The 13,528-nt window shown below is 34.9% G+C and overlaps 2 protein-coding genes across 7 annotated transcripts; both read left to right on the top strand.

Annotated features, from left to right (window-relative positions):
• The first annotated feature begins 48 nt into the window (after window positions 1–48).
• On the top strand, window positions 49–2,574 carry LOC114366937 (F-box protein At5g07670-like). Its single transcript, XM_028323975.1, has 2 exons — window positions 49–1,530; window positions 2,095–2,574. Exons 1-2 carry the CDS (start codon window positions 368–370, stop codon window positions 2,351–2,353), a joined length of 1,422 nt encoding a protein of 473 aa, XP_028179776.1. The 5' UTR covers window positions 49–367; the 3' UTR covers window positions 2,354–2,574.
• Window positions 2,575–4,943: 2,369 nt separating this feature from the next.
• On the top strand, window positions 4,944–12,973 carry LOC114425044. 6 transcript variants are annotated; one of them, XM_028391779.1, is made up of 17 exons: window positions 4,944–5,177; window positions 5,278–5,361; window positions 5,517–5,590; window positions 5,718–5,751; window positions 6,262–6,320; window positions 7,404–7,518; window positions 7,749–7,786; window positions 8,322–8,419; window positions 8,574–8,629; window positions 9,330–9,606; window positions 9,711–9,835; window positions 10,261–10,317; window positions 10,821–10,886; window positions 11,225–11,299; window positions 11,781–11,801; window positions 11,989–12,070; window positions 12,531–12,973. In XM_028391779.1, exons 1-16 carry the CDS (start codon window positions 5,028–5,030, stop codon window positions 12,037–12,039), a joined length of 1,380 nt encoding a protein of 459 aa, XP_028247580.1. In that variant the 5' UTR covers window positions 4,944–5,027; the 3' UTR covers window positions 12,040–12,070; window positions 12,531–12,973. The 6 variants fall into 6 exon arrangements, with proteins under 6 accessions (XP_028247580.1, XP_028247579.1, XP_028247583.1 ...); XM_028391778.1 differs by having other exon boundaries at window positions 4,945–5,177; window positions 12,544–12,973; XM_028391780.1 differs by having other exon boundaries at window positions 4,947–5,177; window positions 9,723–9,835; window positions 12,544–12,973.
• The last annotated feature ends 555 nt before the right edge of the window (window positions 12,974–13,528 follow it).

The following is a 13,528-nucleotide window of genomic DNA, read 5'->3' as shown; positions in this document are numbered from 1 at the left end:
GTGACCGATTCAATCCAAATAGTCTCTGATCTGTAAAGCCCAAAACGCCTATATCCCTATCAATAGTCCCTTTTCATATGAGGAAAAAATTATATAAAGAGGAAAGCAAAGTCCTTCCGAAGAAGTAATTTTGTCTGTTGTGCGTTTATATGCCGTTAGAAGCAACCACAAGAAAACAAAAAGCAGCACTCGCAAGATTGCAAATATTCAAAATCTGAGTCCCACAAAGAGAGAGAGAGACCATTTCCGTTGGCGTTGGCTTGGCTCCTAAAAAGCGCGCAGTTGAATTCAGTAATAAACAACAATACACAATAAACTCGAGACTCCGACGCTGCACCAGGAAAAGAAGGAAGCAAAGCTCAGAACGATGTCGTTTCGGTGGGAGAACGAGAACCCTAACCCTAACTCTCCCTTGAAGAAACGTTGGTCCCTAAACCAAATGGTAATGGCGATGAAGCTCCAGTCCCTCTCTTGTTCTCCTGGCATCACCGACAAAAGCAACCCTATTCTCTCCCCATTCCCACTTCCTATCACCGATCGAACCCTTCTCTTATCTGACGAGCTTCTCCTCAAAATCATTGCATTAGTCTCCGATTCCTCCACTCAGCGAAACTCCAACTCTCTGGTCTGCAAGCGCTGGCTCAACCTCCAAGGCCGCCTCGTCCGCTCCCTCAGAATCTCCGACTGGAACTTCCTCCTCTCCGGCAGACTCATCCACCGCTTCCCCAATCTCAACCACGTCGACCTGCTCTCCGCCGCCTTAATTTCCCCCAAATATTCCGACGTTCTCTTAACAAACCGAGTCATATCCATGCATCTTAGTTCAGACTCTTTCCCTTATTGGTGCTTCTGCGAGGACAACATGCTCCCCTTCCAAGTCATCGACAACGGCCTCACCTCCCTCGCCGCCGGCTGCCCTAATCTGCGCCGCCTCCATGTCATCGGCGCCACCGAGATCGGCCTCCTCACCGTTGCCGAGGAGTGCTCCACTTTGCAGGTACTCGAACTGCAGCGCTGCAGCGACAACATTCTCCGCGGGATCGCCGCGTGTGGGAATCTGCAGATTCTGAAGCTCGTTGGGCACGTTGATGGGTTCTACAATTCGGTGGTGTCTGATATTGGGTTGACTATTCTTGCTCAGGGGTGCAAGAGGCTCGTAAAGCTGGAGCTTAGTGGCTGTGAAGGGAGCTTTGATGGGATTAAGGCTATTGGGAAGTGTTGCCAAATGCTGGAGGAGTTGACCTTCTCTGATCATAGGATGGGTGATGGGTGGCTCGCTGCGATTTCGTTCTGCGAGAATTTGAAGACTTTGAGGTTTCAGTCTTGCAAGAGGATTGATCCCAATCCGGGTATGGAGGAGTATTTGGGCTGTTGCCCCGCGCTTGACCGATTGCATTTGCAGAAATGTCAGTTGCGGGATAAGAAGAGCGTTGCCGCTTTGTTTTCTGTGTGTAGGGTTGTTAGGGAGATTGTTATTCAGGACTGCTGGGGATTGGATAATAGCATCTTCAGTTTTGCAATGATTTGCAGGTAATTGCTTGCTCATGTTCTCTTTTAGATACAACTTGCTATTATGGTCCTGTCTGAATAAACTTCTCAATAAACATTTAAAATTTGTACATGTTAATTTTATCTGTTGAGTTTATTTTCTTATTCTGTTAGTGCTTATTTACAAGTTTTTCCAGACAGTGCCATACTCTCTTATGTCTGTTTTTCATTAACTGATCTTGAAATTTCTTTAGTCATGTAGGTATATATGAATAATAATAGGATTCTAGCTTCATTTTTATTTGTACTCCCATGGGTAATCATTAGAAGTTTGTAAAGTGCAACTAACCTTTGGATACAACGTGGTTGAAGTGGTTCTCTGTTCTGCTATAATATTCTGGATTTACTAATATATTTGAAACCTACGGCTGCAACCAATTGACATTGAGATGCATATATTTATAATTAAAGTTTTGTTGTCTTTTTCAATCTTGTTTTGCTGTTGTTAGTTGAGAAGCTATGTGGATTATGGAAGTGCCTCCTCCACGCAGTTGGAATAGTTTGGGATTTATGTATGAACTGATGGTTGTTGTTGTTCTTTTTCAGGCGGGTAAAGTTGTTATACGTAGAAGGGTGCTCATTGCTAACAACAGAAGGTTTGGAGTGTGTGATTCATTCGTGGAAGGAGCTTCAGAGCCTCAGAGTAGTGACATGTAAGAATATAAAGGACAGTGAGATCTCTCCTGCGCTTGCAACCTTGTTTACCACTCTCAAGGAGTTGAGATGGAGCCCAGATACCAAATCACTTCTTCCATCCGGTGTTATGGGAAAGAAAGGTGATAAATTTTTCAAAAGGGCACGATAACTAAATCATATCTAGGCCATTATCTTAGAATCAGATTATTTTCACTGACATCAGTGGAAATTGTATCAATTTATTTGTAATCACTTTATAACGGTTAACTTAGATGTTGACAGTGCAAGTTTGTTCTTTTCTTTTGTTATCTTCCATTACTCCAAGGAAGAAGCCTAGAGATGTAATAATAAATAATATAAAAGTCTTAAGCAGTTCACTCGTTGTTGAAATTTGGTAGTGTACCTTGTTCCCTTGCATTTTTTTTCCTCTTTGACAAGGTGTACTTGAGGAAACCATACTACCGTTATCTGTGGGCCAGTTATGGCACTTTAAGATGCTTTGAACTTCTTATGATTATTCACATGTCAATGTCATGCAGCACTTAAAAGTTGTTAATGGATGTAGTTTGGAGGTCTTTATTTCTTAATACGTTTCTCTGCACAACCATGACGGTTCAAGTAGAATAATTGCATCATAAAGCATACTTTTTTTTTGCTGTATCATAAAGGATACTTGAACGCTATTTTTTTTTTTTTTTCAAATGTCTTATTAGTAGAAAATTAATGTAGATAGGGACGTTTAATCTAAAAATTTATGCTCGAGGAATTGTTAATACCAATTAATTTAAATTTTCACAAGGGAGATCCCAGGAAAGGAAACCATTAGTATGTGATTGGATGGGAGATTTTGGAATTCTAAAGAATTTTAAATTCTAAAAATTTTAATTGCTTAAATTAAATTTTTTTTTTCATTTATTTTGGATAAAAAAATTAATTTTCTTCATTTTTAAAATCTTATGTTCGGATAAAACAATTAAATTTCTTCAATTTTAAATAAAATTTTGTAATTTAATTAAACAATTAGATTTCTTTCATTTATGAAATCTTTTATTCAAAATTAAATAATTACATTTTCTTTATTTGTATATTTTTTCTCCAATTATATTTTAAAAATATCACTTTAGAACATAAAAATTTAGAACTATACCATGAAATTTCCAATAAGAAACGAAAATTGAAACATAAAATTAGTTTGAATCTCAGGTAACCATGAGCTCATCATGAATACATACAAGTTTGAATCTCAGGTATACCAAATCCAAAGTACAATTCAAGACACAAAAATAAAAGACTAGTTTGAAAGTTAGATTAAAAGAAAGAGTCTACGCATTAGCAAAAAGCCAATGACTTTTCCACAAAAGGTAATCCTACAACAAATGACTGAAGTGATTGAATCATTTGTTGCAATTTTAGTATCGCATCTTTCTTGCTATTTTGCTTCTCTTCAATTCAGTTGAGATGTATTCGATCCTCTTGCGGACATTGGCATTGACCTCGGCCGTACTGGCCCAATCAACTTATAAACATTTGCATCGTCTTTCAATAAATCCAGTTCCTTAAGGACGAGCCCATTCTGGCCATGCTGGACCGTGCACTTCTTTCTCATTTGGTAACATAACAATAACATAAACAGTGAATTGAATGTAATATAAACCATATATCATCATCCAATGCAGACTTCTTATAAATTGTACAGTATTCGATTGGTAAAGTGAACATGAGTAGGAAAATGACTACAAAATTGCAATAAAGAGAAACAGAGAGAAATATCAAGGTAAACATAAACATATGAGATATGGTATCTACAAATAACTCACTGTATGGGTTACCGTTTAGTTGAACATAACCCACGTTTTTTTGGATCCAAGGATGTTGTTACTTCTCCGTTTTGTGCATTGGAACGTGCAAACGGACGTTTGGTGCCTCACAAACCGCAATCCTAACACGCTCTCATGATGACAATACAAGTAGCTTGGTTAAATAATTAGTTCTAAGTTGTTTGAATGAATGAGGTCGAAGGAATCAAACAATAAACATCTTTCCCAAATACTATACTAGTTGAGTGATCTTTGATCTCCATCTCACTAATCCTGAGTTTTTTTTTTTTTCCTGCTTAAGCATTAACACCTAGGGGAACGTTCACTCACTCTCAGTCTCCACAAAAGCCATTATGTTACTTGCATTTGAGACGCCATGAACATGATATTATTTAGCCATAACAACCAACTAAAAAAGAATAGAGGGCAGAAAAAATAAATACATGTTCAGATGCAGAAGAAATAAGGTAAAGCTTGGATATCAATTACAAGTTAGGACACCCACAAAATAAAAAAAGAATGGACTTAAGAGGGAAAATCATTAACTTTGATACGAAGAATATTTCATCAAAGAGAGAGAGAGAGTACTAAGTGTTAACAGTACTAAGTACTAACAACCCAACTAATGATCAAAAGAAGAAATCCATATTTTTGGACCTCAATCGAAAAGGAAGAATTTGGATATACAGTTTATCTACAGCTCAACAGGAGAATGTTCATCATATAATCATGAGAGGGAGCGAGAACGAACCGAACGAGGGATGCCTCGCTAGGGTTTGCGACAGAGATATTACAATGTTTTTTTAACTAATTCTTACTTAATAAATGGAAAAAAAAATTAAATGCTTTTTTTTATATGTTTAAGATATTAAATATATATATATATTAATTAAATGAAATAAATATACCTTTAATGTTTTTTATTTTGAAAAGAGAATTAATATTTTTGAGGGTGAAAGTAAAGAGAAATGAATGAAATGATATAGTTGAGTTTGGAGCGAAACAGAAGAGAAGAAAGATCCACCGATGAAGAAAAATAAAGAGAAAGAGAAAGAGAAGTGCGTGGCTGTGACAAGCCCTGTGAGTGGCGAAGACAGCGATGATAAGCAACGCCCTGCCTTTCCCTCGGTCAGATTCTCTTCCCGCAACGCTTCTTCCAAATACGATTTCGTCAAGGTTTCAATTTCAATTCCAGATTTCCTTCTTTATTCTCTTTTCATATGCTTTCCATTTCTAAATGCTTTCTGTTCTGCTTAATATATATATATATATATAGGTGAAGGTGTGGTTGGGTGATAATGCGGATCACTACTACGTTCTCTCCAGATTTTTGCTCAGCAGAATGCTAACGGTAACCAAGGTATCCGATAACCACTCTTTTTGCTGCATTCTATTTATGTTTCTTTTCATTTAAGTTAGTTGAGATGATTGATTCATTCATGGATTGGAGTTGAGTTTGTGAAAACTGGCAAGGATGTATTGTCAGATCATTTATTATTAGCTTGTTGATTTCAGATTCCAAACCACGTAGCTATCAAAATTGCTCTCGAATTGAAGAAGCTGCTCACAGATAACAGCCTTCTAGATGTGTATGTTGCTTTGCATCTCTTCCTTTCCCCTTTTTCCTGATGTTGCTTTTTTATATTTTTGTTCTCCCTTTTTCTTTTGATAGAATTAGTTTTATAGAAGAAAATTCATTGTGTTTATATGATGCAGCTCTCAATCTGACTTGGAAGTCAACCTATTTAAGGTATGCCAAACTTTTGATTTTATTTGTCCACCGCACACCCAGTTCCATTTTTCCTGACTTCTTTGCTCTGCTCCATTTAGTAAGCTGTGGTACATTACACCTTGAGGAAATTTTGAATAAACTTTCATCATTAGGTTTTCTTGTTTGATTGAACTCATTGTCAAGATTAAAGTTTTGTGGACAAATACTACTTGAAGAGTAATATGTCTTGTAAATATTTCCACTTCAATATTTATTTATACAGGAAAATTGTGTGTATAAAAATAGTGTAGTTGTTTGAGTCTTTGCACAGGTCTGTCCAGATACAGATATCATTGAAATTGTTTTTAGATGGTTTAAAAATTTGGAATCAAATAGAGATGAAATTTCTGTGGGACTCTCTTAATAGAAGGAATTTGGATTCCATTATATTTGTGGGATGAAGTAACCATGGTTGGAATTCCTCACTGTTGTAAATGCCGGCAGTAATTTAATCTATAAAAACATTCAAAGAGGGTGCTATTTGTGCAGCTTATGGAGCGGCGGGGATATGGAGAAGAGTACATAAATCGTTACAAGATGATGACAAGGTAAGTATGCAATCTTTCTGTTGGAGACAATCTTTGAGCCTCCAAAATATGTAGCTATGTCAATATCTTATCCTCAATTTCTAACAAAGACAAATCCTGTCCTTATTTTCTTCCTTTGTTAAAAGATGACGACAAGATTAGCACACTTGCATGTATGTCAATTCCGTCTATGTGCATATATATGTATACATAGACTTTCCGTCTTTATATATGTAATTTTTTTTTTTTTTTTGCTCAGCAAAAGTAATATTTATATTAAATGAGTACCAGTGGTACTAAGCATTACAATAAATGATGACAAGCATTAGGTTCCAAATCAGACTTGATGTAGTCTAGATAGGAACCGAAGCCTGAAATCATAATTACATAAGGAATACACAATACTGTAACGTGAAATCCTCCACTAGCACATAAAACCTAATCGAAGATTGCTTGACCAGTGGTTATAGCTTGTCCCAAAGTCCTTCTCAAAGTTACGAAGCCAAGTCCAAAGTAGAAAGACTGCATCATCCATGATCTTGTTAACATTTAATGAGACGTTGGAAAAGAAAATCTTATTCCGATGCTGCCATATAGACCATGTTAGAGCTATCCACCAACACCTCCACCTGTTGAGCTTGACAGCCTCAACCACTCCGAATATGTGTTGTAGGAAATGATGTTTTGGGCTTTGCGGGAGAGGACCCACGCTATTCACCCAAGACATGGATTCCCACCATAACGGACTGATTTTGCTGCAATGAAAAAACAAATGACTTGCATTCTCCTCCACATTACTGCAGAACAGGCATCTCCTATCATTTATTTCTACTTGTCGTCTGTGCAGATATGTATGTATGTATTCATCAAATTTGCATCTGTTTGTACATATTTATATGTACATAAATGCATGTAAATTTTGTCTGTGTTTGTACACATTTTCTGTCTTTCTAGCTGTTTTAATAAGGTGTTGGAAAAAATTTCATATTCATGTTTTCTGGAAAAAAGAAAATACAGATAGAAAAAGAAATTGCTTGAGGGCAATACTTCTTATAGTAATATTGAGCCATATTTTCCACTTTCCTGCTTTCCCCATTTATCCAGATTTCATCATCAAAGAGTTCCATTAGTAATCCTTGTTTGTGGAACTGCTTGTGTTGGGAAGTCTACTATTGCCACCCAGCTTGCACAGAGGCTAAATTTACCAAATGTATTACAGGTAGGCATTGAATGTCTCAAATATAACTGCTTCTTCATTTCATAAAATAATTAAGGGGTTTCAATTAGGTGCAAGTTAACCAAAGTATCTCCAATTTGATTTATCTAACCAGACTAGATTCTTATTTTCCTGGTTAACTGGCACCTAAAGGGAGTTGTCCCTATATTTTATTTTGATTGCTTAAAATTATATAAAAATAATTTTGACATTTTTCTTGTTGATTCTGATAGACAGATATGGTTTATGAATTGTTGCGCACATCAACAGAGTATGTCCTGAACTTATTTATTTCTTCCTAAAGTTGACTAATATTTTTGCTTTAATTGAAAGTTTTGTTTGTCTAGATAATTATTTATTCAAGTGTTTTCATAAGAGACCATGCTAAGGCCACTTTTGGCCTAAAATTATTTGCTTATGAAATCAAGTTCATGTATACACACAACATGCATAATGTTATTATTGCATAGCAAAAACCATGTCTATTAATCCAATATTATTCTTGAATTCATATAGTATGGCTGAAGGTTTTTAGTTTCTGTGATTCTGTTGATATATATTGTCATTCATGTGTTGATTCCATAAATCTAAATGTTTAATGCTATATTTCACCATTTTTCTTTTGATAGTACAACTGTTAGTGGATGTCAATATAGTCATACATGAAAGAAATTGACAAATCTTAGCTTTATGTTGGCATTTACGTTTCTTGCCCTGATGATTTTCATCTCTTTGATCGCTGAAGTGATTAATACTTGCATATATTAATATATCAAATCTGAATGACTCACTTATTTTTTATACAGTGCACCATTGGCATCAACTCCAGTATGGGCAAGAGACTTCAGTTCATCAGAGGAGTTAATAACTGAATTTTGCAGAGAATGCAGGGTTGTTCGCAAAGGTTTTCTCAGTTGTTTCTTGAGATCTCTATCATTTAATAAATTGAGTTTGGTTTTCATCCATATAAATAGTCTAATTTTTTACAGAATGCTGTGGATATTTTATTTTGTTTATGCTTTATTGTTTCATATGTTAAATTGGCATGTGGTTTCTAGGTTTGGCCGGTGATCTGAAAAAGGCAATGAAAGATGGGAAGCCAATTATAATCGAGGTATGTATGGGTATTTATTTAGTGGCAGGTTCCCTGAATATCCTGTTTAACATCCTTGCAGTTCTTAGACCCATCAGTCAATATTTGATTAGTTTATTTCTTAAAACACTAACCACGAGTGGACAAACATTTCCCTGTTGATGACCACTTCTACAAAATCTTAATGCAATCATAGATAAAAATGCATGTGCTTGTAGTTTTATAGTGGCCAATTTTTCTTTTCTTTTAAATAACATTACCTTTTAGGCAAAAATAAAAAATTGATCCAAATCATACTGATACAACCAATGCTACCAAGGATTCTAAAAAGACTGTCCCAAAGGAAAGTAGCTGTCTTACAGTGCAAGAATAAATGGTATATTTTTCATGTACTTCTTTCTTTTCCTTGTAGAAGGATATTTTGTTTTCCCTTCTTTTGTACATATTTCATATCTTTAATACTATTTCATCTTCTATCCATATAAATAAAATGAGCAATTTGAAACTTTTGTTTTCATACCTTTAAATAATTGAAGATGCAATAAGAGGAATACTGAAAAGGAAACATGATAATTACATACATAACTTTTGATCTCCCATAAATATGTCCAATTAAATTGTTTTAATAATTTGATATGCCTTTTTGTTTTTTTTATTATGCAGTCAATGTGTTTCTCTTGGTGAGGGCTCACTTTCTTTGTTTATATTTTCACTTTGACAGGGGATACATTTGGATCCAAGCATTTATTTAGTAGATGATGACAATAAATCACCTTCTGGTGTACATTCAGAAAATAAAGAGATAAATCCAGCATTTATGACATTGGATGATAATGCTACTGCACAAATAAAAGACAGTCATGTGGGTAGCAGTGATGAGAGTAATGGTGGCTCCAGGATTTTGAGCTCTGATGAAGGAGTATCTGCGGACCAGGTTGATGCAGTATCAAATTCTATGGCATCCATTGGCCTAGCTGAAAGCATCCCTGAACATAAAGGTTGCTCTCTTTTATTTGCCATATTTAAGTGCTGATTAGTTTCTTACTAAGAGATAAGACATAATATAGATGATGGGCGTTGTTTCAATTTTAAAAAAAAATAGTTTGTCTTGCAGTTGCTTCTCTTAGGGAGCTGGAGACAGACAAAACTACTATTAGTAAGGAGAAGTCAGGTCCCAAACCAATAATTGTGCCTATTGTTTTGAAGATGGCTGAATTTGATCATAAGGTTTTGTCTTATTGTCCATTATTTTTATGGAATTAACAATTATAGGCGTAAGTGATTTTTGTATTAACTTGTTGCATGTCTGACTTTGGGGATTTGTTTGGTTGTCCAAGGTTACAGCTGTCCTTTGTGTATCTCTAGGATGTTCCTATAGTGCATGAGGAACTTAATGCACTCAATGAAAATAATAATAAAGTTTAGGGGTTGATGCATGGATTTACAGCAACTGTAATATTGACACGGAAAAGGCAATGATAACTGTGGTCCTCAGTGTTGTCTTGGTTGTTGCCTTCTGTCCTATGTCAGTAGTAGGATAGGTGAATTTCTTGAAAACAACTTAGGTCAAGTGCACAAGTCTTGCTATCAAATTCCATCATATACTTAAAAAGTCAAATAATCTAAAGAGATTTGTCTTACCTTATTTTCAGGCATTACTTGAGGAGTGGATCTCTGCTCGCACATTTAATGACAAATGTCCTGACCTGGTACAGTAACTCTTCACTTAAAAACCTCCCTCCCTGGCCTTGGTATTTTACTTTTGACTACTTTTTAGTACCTGTGTGAGTTTCTAGGGGAAATTATTTATTAGATTGAAAGGTATGGATAAGAACTCATTTAGTGATTTGTTCTTTCAGAATCCTTGAAAATGACTAAAATTATAGAAGCACAAGGAAGCCAAAGAAATTATCTTGTAAAACAAGTCAACAAGGGCCTCTACAGTGATTGTGGACAAACCACTTCTAACAATCATATAGAAAAGTCAAAAAACCCTGTAGCATTTCATTGGTGGTGATAACTTTGTTAAGGAAGACATCTAGATCATAATTAATTAAAGAAAGAATCTTAGCTTTCAATATGATTAGCAAGAGAATAAGTAAATGAACAAGAAGTGCCACTGAAGGACCATAAGGAGGCCAAATAAACTAGTATAAGATTGGGACTCTATCTGTGTCAACACTTTTTCTGAATTTTGTTGTTCAATTTGCAGGATAATGAGAAGCTTATAGCCAACTTGAAAACCATACAGGATTATCTGTGCTCGTTCACATCACAGGTATGTCCAAAAGATTTACTGTGATATTGATTACTGAAAATTTAGTGGAAAATCCTTTTTACTGGTGTGTTGACAGTTGTTTGTTTTGATGACAAACAAGACAATAGCTGCACATTTTTCCAATTCAAATGGATCTATATCTACTTGTTCTATAGTTTATACTTTATATATATTTCCATGGGGAATTGCTTACATTTATTAACTAATGAATGTGAAACTGTTGATACAAAATCTTATTCACTGACTGTAGAATTACCTAAAGACCCTATAAATTTTAGATTTTGAAATTTTATCATCTGCAATTATTTTTCTTAAATTATTGTCGTTTGATGTTACAGGGGTTGACTGTGGTCAATGTATCGGCAACAACATTTCCTCAAACATTGGATTGGCTGCATGGTTACCTTCTTCAGGTAAAATTTTTATTAGATGTATCATTTTGGATGAGGGCGAGCCCTGGTGCAGCGGTAAAGTTGTGCCTTGGTGACTTATTGGTCATGGGTTCGAATCCGGAAACAGCCTCTTTGCATATGCAAGGGTAAGGCTGCGTACAACATCCCTCCCCCATACCTTCACATAGCGAAGAGCCTCCGGGCAATGGGGTACGAAGTTTTTATGTATCATTTTGGATTTTGGTACATAGAGTATATTTATCTTCTATTCAGTACTCAATATTGCTTTATGATTGATGAAAGAAGTTTGTTAGAAAAGAGAAAGGAGTGCAGATTACAATGATGATAAGATATCCTCCTGAACCTTAATGTTAAAGAAATAGCATAATGACACAATGAAGATTGAAAACAATCAAATTTATGCCTTACATCCTTTTATATCTGTCTCATGGACATGTTTGGAGTAATGAAACCTTTAGACATTCTTATCTGATGATGGTAGCATGCAAGGATTGAAAAGCTAGTGAGTTATAACTATTTCTTTCTCTACTGAAAATACGTAGCATTTTTTCTTAATATTGATCTCTCTCAATTTGGAGTTGCCTAATTACAGGCTGATATTTTTTACATGATTCTTAAAGCATTTTGTTGACACCATTAGATTAGTCCTCTGTCCCTTTTCTTCAGAAATGACTTTAAATTTCTTTCAGTGCATCGAGCAAGGTATTGAAGAAAATGTTACACCAGTAGCTCCAGCATAGTCCATGTAATGAATGCTTCCAATTTTGACAGGTATGAAATTGACGGCCATTTTACTTTTGTTTTTAGTCTTCTCCAAATTATTTGTGATCTTTGAATGTCATTGACCAAAGGGTCAATTGTTTATATTTTTAGGTAGGCATATATCATCTTTCAATAATACAAGCTATCCAAAAAAAAAAAATCAATGATACAAGCTGTTGACTTTTTCATCAAAACGGTTGTTAAGTAGTCGAAATTGCACAACATATGATAAAGAGAGCGTATTATTTTTGCACTGTACTTGTATGAGTATTTACGTATGCTGGTGTTTAGGACTCATATTTCTATTTTGATTTTGGTTGTATCTTGCCAAATTTCTTCGCAATTCTAGTTCCAACCCTGAATGAAGCATACAGTGATAAATCGGCCATTTATGAATTTTACCTTTTTTTAACTATATAGGAGAATTATTTTGCCATTTATTATTATAATTACCTCGCTAATTTTTCAGAGATGGTTTCTAGATTCGACTTCACTTTGTAAATGGATGATGCTGGAGAATAACTTATCAAATCAAAAAGGGAAGTACGATCATGTTCAAAGCTATCTACTCAACTGATCGCCAGCCCCATTACCGTCTTGCTTTGCAATATATGATTATTGATGATATCTCATTTTGTGAGCAGATCATGGCTTGGGGATAAGAGAGCAGCGTAACCGTATAAATGGATGTTGTAATTATTGCATTATCAACATTTGCTACTAAATTAATTGTATGATTATCATGTTGTGTTTTGATGAGAAATTTCACACATCCATTCCTTTGCGTTGTGAGTAGCCGCTGCTAAAAGTAAATAGCATATAGCTAGTTAGGGGGCTCTGCCTTCTGCCGCGCATCCTTTGAATCCTTTTGTGCAGTATTTGATTTGATTTAATGGCCTTTTCCTCTTAAAATTAGTAAGGTTAAATGATGATTTTGATAATTTATCTTATTTATTTTGTTCAAAATGATACTTCTCTTTTAAAAAGTTTACTTTGTTCATTTACTTTTGAAAAGTTTATTTTGGTAGTTTATTTTATTTAAAAGATTTAAAATATCCTTTAACTATTTAATTACATTTAAGTTTGTCTTTCAAATAACTCTCAAATAAAGAAAAAAAAAAGGTCATTTTGAATGATAAAAGACCAAAATAGTTATTTAGTCAATTAATTAAATGAAATAAATATTTGGAGATGCTTATAGAAGAGAAAGTGATAATATCTGTGTAAAAAAAAATGATATTATCGTTAAACCGGTTGGCTGAGAAATTTTACTACGACTCAGAAAATTAAAATCGCGATACATAATACAGATAAAGTCTGATGCATCTACATCATAGTCATAGAATAGAGAAGTTGGGCCCATTCTATTATTTTTAAATGTTGATGCAGTTGGAAAGAAATCCAAACCATTGACTTGCTGTATTGACATCTTGCGGCATCAAAAATATCCACAAAGCATACTCTCTC

Source organism: Glycine soja, chromosome 9, assembly GCF_004193775.1.
Source record: "Glycine soja cultivar W05 chromosome 9, ASM419377v2, whole genome shotgun sequence".
NCBI classification, from domain to species: domain Eukaryota; kingdom Viridiplantae; phylum Streptophyta; class Magnoliopsida; order Fabales; family Fabaceae; genus Glycine; species Glycine soja.
Note: the sequence above shows the minus strand (reverse complement) of the source record. Positions and strands in the feature narration are given on the sequence as shown.